At 49.8% G+C, this 8616-nt stretch overlaps 1 protein-coding gene and 1 non-coding gene across 3 annotated transcripts in view; both read right to left on the bottom strand.

Moving 5' to 3' along the window:
- Positions 1–1011: 1011 nt before the first annotated feature.
- RPL3 (ribosomal protein L3) overlaps positions 1012–8616 on the bottom strand; it is a 19161-nt gene continuing 11556 nt past the window's right edge. The window contains exons 1-10 of one of the 2 annotated variants that reach the window (XM_064454089.1): positions 8586–8608; positions 7048–7240; positions 6287–6455; positions 5251–5386; positions 3895–4081; positions 3320–3480; positions 2994–3095; positions 2406–2501; positions 1809–1928; positions 1012–1120 (exon numbers count right to left, since the gene is read on the bottom strand). In XM_064454089.1, coding sequence (XP_064310159.1) covers positions 1076–1120; positions 1809–1928; positions 2406–2501; positions 2994–3095; positions 3320–3480; positions 3895–4081; positions 5251–5386; positions 6287–6455; positions 7048–7240; positions 8586–8588 — 1212 coding nt within the window. In that variant the 5' untranslated portion in view covers positions 8589–8608 and the 3' untranslated portion in view covers positions 1012–1075. Of the gene's footprint in view, positions 1121–1808; positions 1929–2405; positions 2502–2993; positions 3096–3319; positions 3481–3894; positions 4082–5250; positions 5387–6286; positions 6456–7047; positions 7241–8585; positions 8609–8616 lie in introns of those variants that run through there. The other variant, XM_064454079.1, reaches the window with a different exon arrangement.
- On the bottom strand, positions 3687–3778 carry LOC135311680 (small nucleolar RNA U83B). The gene has a single exon (XR_010371293.1). It is a non-coding gene; the product is annotated as a small nucleolar RNA U83B (small nucleolar RNA).

The following is an 8616-nucleotide window of genomic DNA, read 5'->3' as shown; positions in this document are numbered from 1 at the left end:
CACTACACATCGGTGCGTAGATCTGGAGGGTTATTGCCTCAGTCGCTGCCCTGTGTCTCCAATTATGGTCAGGGAAGGATACACCAGCGCAGTTATCTAAATTTACACAAGCCTCAGCCAGGCTATGGCCCGGAGCACAAGTGATCTCACTATTGCGGCTGGAGGCAGACAAACGCTTGGGGCCGCCACTGCCTTTCTTGGTATAACGCCTCAGCGGCCCCCCTGACTGCAAGGCTTCAGTCAGGACTGGCGCTGCACTGAGCCCGTCCCACGCACAGGCGCGGCATCTCGCCTGCCCTTCACCGTCAGACTCTGCGGGCAACACCACACCCGCCAAACCACCTCCCCAGGAGCTGATGGAGCATTTTGAGCCATGCAGTACATACCACCAGCGGCACTCACAGCTCCTCCTTGGAGGGTGTGAGGAAGAGGAGTCACCCTCCTCCCTTCCCAGGCAGAGCCTTTCAGGCAGGCTGGGAAATGGATTGAGGAGCTCCGAGCTGTTGCCAGGTAGGGATTTGTCACTTTGCTCTCAAGAACAATAACAAACTGCATTTGCAGACAGCCTGCAGGTTACATGCCCTCTGACATACAGACACTGGAGGGTTTCCATGGCAACAGCCAGCAGCAGCCACCTACCTAAGATTTAGTGATATTTCAACTGTCTGAAGTAGTTTCATGGATTTCAAAACCTGTTCGATTCAAATGAGCTCTCTGGCCACCCAGCAGAGGGTTAACATGTGAAATAATACCTCAGTAACTGCAAACATATTGAGGACTCCTGCTGCTTTACTATTTCACACAACCAGGGGAGCCTTGCTCTGCCCCAAATGTCTCTGCACGCCAAAACCAGCAATGGCAGCTTCTTCCTCATTACAGGAACCCGACTAGGAGTTGGACGCTCATGAATCTGAGCTTTACTTGCTGCTTTGGTTTGGTTGGTCCCATGCATAGCGCCTGCAGGGAGAGTACCAGGCTTGACACAGCTATGTATAAACCAAGAGGCAAAGGTAATGTCTTTAAAATATTTATTTTTTGGTCTGGGAGCACACAGGCCACAGGACTGTTCCACACATTAAGCCGTCTCCTCTTTTGCAATACGATCTTTCTTGAGTGGTCCCTGAAAAAAAAAAAAGAAAAGAAGCTATGTGAACAGCAGTCTGGACCAAAGACCGCATCACGTCCCAGTTACGGAGCTGTAGTTCCTTCTCTTACTGCAAGGAAGTGAAGGCAAAAAAAATCCCTTCAATGTTACAGCCCATTGGAAATCCCAAGCCCCATCTCCACAGCTACAGGGTTCAGGGGAAAGCTGAACTTGGCACAGCCACGCTGCACCAAATCGATGACTTCACATGCAACTGAGAAGCAATGCTGGTGCCACCTGGCGGGGAAGCTCCGGTGCAGCCCCCAGGCAGCTGAACCGCGCTCTGACCCGGCGAGGGCCTCACACCCAGCACCCCCCACAACCCTCCGGAGCGGAGAAGCGCAGTGCAGAGCCACTCCCTGTCAGTGTCAGATACGGTTCAGCTCACCACTTGTTCCACACCTCTTCACTGAATGGCTTGTGCCCAAACGTGGCAACACCCCTCAGGCATCAAGTACTGCCAAGGAATGCGAGACCCCAGCCCCCCCTCCATGGTTATAGCCAAGCTGGCAGGACCAACCCTCTCGACTGAAGCTACACACTTGGTTTCACAGAAATTTTGGCCCTGTGGCAAGCCCGAAAGTCAAGCTTCCAACTGCCATTAGCTGAAAGACAATACAGAGAGATGCAATACAAAGCTGCCAGCTTCAGAAAGCATCCTTACCATGAAAGCCTTCTTCTCCTCGGCTGTCTGGAAGCGGCCATGACCAAATTTGGAAGTTGTGTCAATGAACTTCAAGTCAATCTTCTCCAGGGCCCGGCGTTTGGTCTGCACCAGCAGGGACTACAAGAGAGGTGCCAGGTGAGCAGGCGGCAGCAGCACCCTTTCAGCCTGCCAGTATGCTGGCTACTTCTTATCACCTCCACAGCTAACACCTCCCAAGTCACCCCAACCTCATACTTCAGCTGCTACTGTGCGCAAGGAGCACTTGCCAATAAGCCAGACTGCACCTTCGGCCTTCGAGGCTGAAGACTGGTCAGCTCATACCAAGCGAACCCCAGGCTGCCTGCCAGCATCCTTATTGTCACCGAGGATTCCCAATGCTAAAGCGTGTCCTTACAAACCTACCTGGAACTGAATTAACCAGGGAAAGTACCTCAGGCTACCCCCGAGGTCATTAATATGAGGTGGGTTTCTGTGCCCGTCTACAGCAATGGTCTTCCGGGCTTTTCTTTCTAGCTGACTACGTGAATCCCCGCAGCAGCAAGCAATACCTGCGCCAGAGGTAGTGCAGCCAACTTAAGCCGCTGTGCTACTCACCTTGCGCAGGGTTAGGACCCTCTTCTTGGTCCCAACAACACAGCCTTTCAGCATGATGAAGTCATTGGTCACCTCACCGTAGTGGACAAAGCCTCCCTGAGCAAGGAGAGAAGAGTCAGTGCTCTGTATAAAGCAGGACCAGTCATCACATCTGCCTACAGCCTGATGTTCTCACAGCACTTCTGGGTCTTGGGCCTTCCCACATTCATTGAAGTCCCCTTCCCAGCACTACCTTTTGCTGGTCAAGTTTCTTGATATGATTTACTTGCTGCCCTAAGACTTTTGCTAAGAACAGCAGCCATAAGAGGAGGCCGACAAAACAGCAAAAGCTGCTCTCCCTGCTAGGTTAGTCCTTATTTACAAGTATAATTTCTAGGTTTGTAACATCCCTCTATACTATTCCCACACAAATGCAATTAGCAAGTTACACAAGTCAGTACGAAGAATGACTAAGCACCACCACCTCCCACAGCAGCCGAGTCTTTCCTCAAGAGCTCTTCATTCATTTTTCACCTTGTACCAGGCTGATTCACCTCTGAAGACAGCAACTCACAACCAGGCTCTCACCATACAGCTGCAAAAACTCACCAGAGGGTTAATGCTCTTGTCAGACAAGTCATAATCAGTTGATGCGTTGTTTTTAATCAGCTTTCCATCCTTGATTTGGTAACCCTGGCCAATCTTGTATATCTAGAAGTGTCAGAGTGGAGAAAAATGTCTGTTGCACTTTGAAAACACAAGGCCATGCAAGAATTTTATGGTTATCCAACATAACGGACTATGACTGCTGCCCCCAAGATTATATCCAAACAAAGAGAGCAAAACTGCCAAAGCAAAACTCTCCATTTATTCACTGTCATGCAGCAAATGACCTTGGCCAGCTCTCTTCCTCCCAGCGGTTCAGAGACACAAACCTTCTTATTGATTTCAGTCCGATGATGATACCCCTTCTGACCAGCCCGGGCCACCGAGAAAGCCACACGAGCGGGGTGCCAGGCGCCGATGCAGGCCACTTTGCGCAGACCCCTGTGAGTCTTGCGGGGCAGCTTTTTGGTGTGCCAACGGCTGGTAACACCTGAAAGAAACCAAAGCAGTGTTGCAAACTAATGTCAAGCTGAGATGTTGCCAAATTGTTTAACCAGAGTTTAAGCCACCTTTCAAGCTGCTATCCCTGGGCAACAAAAGGGAAGCCCAGACCCAGCATCCCAGGAACTAACCACATTTCCTGGTGAAGCACCCTGCCCCTGAACCGCCCATGCTCCCTCCCCGCTGTCCCTGGGTTGTGTTCTCAGAAGGAAGGCAGCATGGAATGACTCCTCACGGATGTCAGGCGCTGTGCCCAGCGCTCATTCCATGGTCTCATCATTGAACCATGACAGCACTATGGATTTACCTCCTCAGCTCTTAGCCCACACACTTGCCAAAACTCAAGGCTTGGTTTTCATTAACATCTATATCCCAATCACAAAGAGAACTTCCATGTGTTTACCTTTGTACCCTTTGCCCTTGGTGACACCAATGACATCTATCATCTCATCCTGGCCAAAGACAGATGACACAGGCACCTGCTGTTCCAGCTTCTCCCGGGCCCAATCCACTTTCTCAGCAACAGTGCCACCGTTCACCTGGATCTCCATCAGGTGAGACTTCTTCTGCCTCAGGGGAAGCAAACGCATCTAGGAAGCAAAGGTTAAGATTTAGCTCATGCTCTTCCAAGAAGGACCTCATTAACTAGCCCAGTATCATTCTAGCCCTGCACTAATCTGTTTTTCTTACTAAACATACCATTTTCCAAGATAAACAACTTCAACATACTGAAGTATAAGGCCCTACACTAAGGGGAAAGGCTGTGCTGTGGCTTAAATGACAAGTCACAGTATCTGGAAGTTCTTCAACACCCACAGGAATGCAGGATTAACAACTGTCTCTAACCCCAGAGCCTCCAACCAAACTCCATCCAGGAAGGACAGAAGATAACATGGGGCAATGGTTTTAAATTGAAAGAAGGTAGATTTAGATTGGACATAAGGAAGAAATTTTATTATGTGGGTGGTAAAATGCTCTAAGAGGCCACCCAGAGAAGGTGTGGAGGTCCATCCTTGAAAGCATTGAAGATCAGGGTGGATGGGGCTTTGACAAACCTGATATGGTAAGACATCCCCACCCATGGCAGTGGGTTGGACTAGATGATCTTTAAAGGTGCCTTCCAACCCAAATCAAGCTATGATAAAGCCTGCTACAGTGAAGGACATGTTGGGCAGGGTCATGTTTACAGTTACTTGACCATATTTAGCACAGAGGGGCTGATACAATGAAAATCAACAGCTGCTACAATACTACCTTTGCTGGCTAGTATGGGAAATTAATTCTAGTAGTATGTCTGGCAGAGAACTGGTGTTTACAATAGACACCGCCACACCACTCAGCAGCGATACTCCTCCTTCAGCTGAGCAGAAGCCACCAAAGGCCTCTGAGTGTTTGCAGTCCCTACAGGACACAGCCCAAAACAATGCTGACCACACAAACCCGAGTTAAAGTTCAGGATATTAAGAGAGCCCAGGTCTACATGGTATCAGCATAGGACTGAGTCCAAGAAGTTCCTATTATGGTGCAATCTCTCTTGAACTCTGCTTCAGAGGAGTGCCAGCAGTTGCCCTCAAGGCTCCTCAGGCATCCTGTGAGAACACGCTTTGTATAGGATGAACAGCATGATTATTTGTATAGTGTTTAACAGTTCATGTGAGGCTGCAGGTGAGGCCAGAAATCTCCCTGGATCATTGGATTGAGCTTTATGCTTGCTGTCTTAGTTTTTCCCACTGTACACCTCAGTCCTGCAGTTGCTTACCTGAGTGTGAGCCATGACTCTAATAACCTGGCAGTACTTCTTCATGCTATTGAAATCTTTCTCCAACTGCTTTTTGCCTTCCTCATCCTGCCATTTCTTGCAGTACTTGGTGAAGGCCTTCTTCTTGGACTTGTGCCTTCAGGAGCAGAGCAGAGACAAGGTTTGGCTAAGCCCTTCATCAATCCCCTGGGAAGTGGGGATGAGCGGAAGGAGCTGCCACCTCAGCTGGTTTCGGCTCATTGCCAGCTTCTAAAGACTCTTTTCCACTGGCAAGCGGAGCCTGGAGCTCATCAGACAGAGGCAAAGTTGCCAGAGCTGAGCGGAGCTGCCATGAATTCGAAAGCACATTAACATTCACAGTACAGAAGACAAAAGACTGTAGAGAGATGTCAAACAATAACAGAAAAAAAACAGATCTTTAAAGCAATTGTCAGATGACTGCTATCCACTTCAGAATACTGTTATTTCCCACCTTATAAGCCCAAGCTATCCCTGACAGTAAGGTTGTTACTGTAACGCCCTTGAGATCATTATTGCTCTGCTCTGACGTCTTCTCAGCCTGCAAAGTTCATAAACAGGCTGTAAGCTCTAGACACGCTGGAGCCACACTTGGGCAAATGCACATACTTTGATGCACAACAGTGCCTGGAACAGTAATCAGAAGGAACACTTGTCTTCCCCTTTCCTGAGAAAACAGGGCTACAGTCAGGACTCGACATTCAACAACAAGCGCCACAGGCGATTTCCTTATGTCCGCCCGTCGAAGTATCATCACGTGTAGCCTCTTAAGCAGATCTCAGGCAAAAACCAACACCACCACCCCCATGCCAAGAAAGGCACTAAACATTATGCCGTCACCCTCCCAGAGCCATTCCTACGGCCTATCCCATTATTAGGACAGTTCATCAAGGCCAAACACTAATTGCTGAAAAGCCTCTTCAAAAAGCTGTACACGGATAACCTGCAACCCAGCAGACAAAAAAAACCCCAAACACCAGGGCACGAGATTAAGGCAACAAAAGCCCTGATTTCTTACCAGTTCTTGTAGAAGCGACGCTTACACTCATCGCTGATGTGCTCAGCAAAGATGGTCTTGAAGCTGCGGAGACCACGAGGAGTCTGCACATAGCCCACGATGCCCACAATGACCATGGGAGGAGTCTCTACTATTGTGACTGCCTCAACCACCTCCTTCTTGTTCACCTCTGGATAATGAGGACAGAAATACAGCACAACAATTAACACCTGCATCATCTGTTCTTTCTCACTCACAAATCCTTCATGTGAAAGTTAAATGGCTCAAGGTCTTCTCACAAAGGCAAAGACGACGCATGACAAAGTGACCAACTCTTAAGTTATAATTTAATGCCTTGCAAAATTTGAGGCTGGCTCAGTGGGAAGCACAAAGCCTGATACGCAAAATGGATGGTAGTAAGAGAACCACATTCAGGACTCTACAATCAGCCAAAAAAAAGCCAAAGGTGATTTACTTATGTCTGCGCATTGTAAGCAGCCTGTTACAGTGTGGGTAAACCAAACCACCAAGTCACTGCGCATCTCAGAAACAGGACCATTAACAAAACAGCCACCGCTAGACATGAAGTCTTGCTGCTAGGACATCGCTCACATTGAAGAGGGAGGGGTTTGGGTACTTTATACCCCACCACTCAAGGGCTTTAAATAGGCTGAAGTCAAGCCAGAATTAAAATCCAGAGCTACTAACAAACAGGTCACCTTCCACCATTCATAAAGGAAAACAGAACTACCTCCTCTGTTCAGAGGAACATTAATACATACTGGATCCAGGTCTGTCAACTTCACGGACAATATGGGTCATGCCAGCTTTGTACCCCAAGAAGGCAGTGAGATGGACAGGCTTGCTAGGGTCATCTTTGGGAAAGCTCTTCACCTTGCCCCTGTGCCTGCTGCTGCGCTTGCGGGGCAGGAAACCCAGAGACCCGTGCCTCGGAGCTGAGAACTTGCGGTGAGACTAGAGAGGAAGAATAAACATTTAGTGTTTGCTACAGAGATTCACTTATACCCACTTAAGGGCCAAGGCCAATTTTCTTCTTGCCTTGAAGCACGAATACCACATATATACAAGACATTTTCTGTTCTAGAAATTCTTCTCAGCATCTGCTATTTGGCTTCCGATTTCCATTATGTTTAAGAACATAACCCTCATGCCTCAACCACATTCCTCCTAGATTACTTCAATGTCCCTTCCCTCCCTTTCAAGCTTATTTTAAGACATCACCAAGTCCCATGCTAGTCAGGAAACCACACAAGCTGTGGTTTGGCCACAGCATGCCACGAGAATTTCAATGCCCCCCAGAAGACTTGAAAATGGACATGGCAGAGATAACTTTACAAAATGTTTCAACGAATCAATAACACTATGAAAACAAGCGTTATAAAAACAATCTCAGTTTGAAAAGCTGCAGTATTCCAACATCCACCTTTGCATCAGTCACTCTGGGTGGAAGCCCAGTTTTGCATCTGAGCTGTTCTCTTCAACTACCAGCCCTGCAGCCTCCCTCTGCAACCTGAGGGCCAAGGAAGGCTGGGCTCTGCCCAGAGAACTCTCAGCCCAACAAAGAATTACCCAGCCAAACTTAAGACAAATACTGTACAGCTAAGCACGGAGCTAACAAATAACAGCTAAGAGATGTCTTAGTTTTCAAAAAATACTCAAGTTGCCTTAAGCAGAACAAGTTTACCCGCCCAGAAAGGGCGTTTTGTTAGGATTATGCATCTCGTGGCAGGGCCCAGCAGAACTAAATTTTGACAGCTACATAAGACTGATGGCTGCCAGCACCATACCTTATCATCTGAGTGACGTAATTAAACACGAAATTGGATCCTACAGATGAAAAGCGGTTTACTGCCTTATGACACTGGCTGCTCCGCGCCCCGGCGCCCCCACCGCCCCGGGCCCACCACCCCAGCAGGGCCGAGCAGAGCAGCCGAGTCCGCCCCGGCCGCGCTCCTGGCCTTCAACGCGCCGTGCCCCAACTGCCAGGGCCTCTCGAGAAAAGACACCCCCTCCTCCTAAACCAGGGGAGAGCAAACCCCGCCGGGGACAAAGCGCCCTTCTGCGAGCACGCGCCCGCCCGCCCCACCGAGACCCCGAGCGCCCAACAGGCCCGGCCGGCGCCCCCATGGCAAAGCCTCGCACACCCACGGCTGAGCCCCGAAATAAGCCCCGCGCCGCCTCCCGCAGGGGTCGGGGGACGGCGGGAGCGGGGCCGGGCAGCGGGCGGGGGCGGGATGGCGCTGATACCCGAGGGATGGCGCGGCCGGGCCTGGGCGGCGCCGCCGGCTGTTGCACCCACCATCTTCTCCCCGCGCCGGACCGGAAGGACC

This window comes from Phalacrocorax carbo, chromosome 1 (genome assembly GCF_963921805.1).
Source record: "Phalacrocorax carbo chromosome 1, bPhaCar2.1, whole genome shotgun sequence".
In the NCBI taxonomy this organism is placed as follows: Eukaryota; Metazoa; Chordata; class Aves; order Suliformes; family Phalacrocoracidae; genus Phalacrocorax; species Phalacrocorax carbo.
Note: the sequence above shows the minus strand (reverse complement) of the source record. Positions and strands in the feature narration are given on the sequence as shown.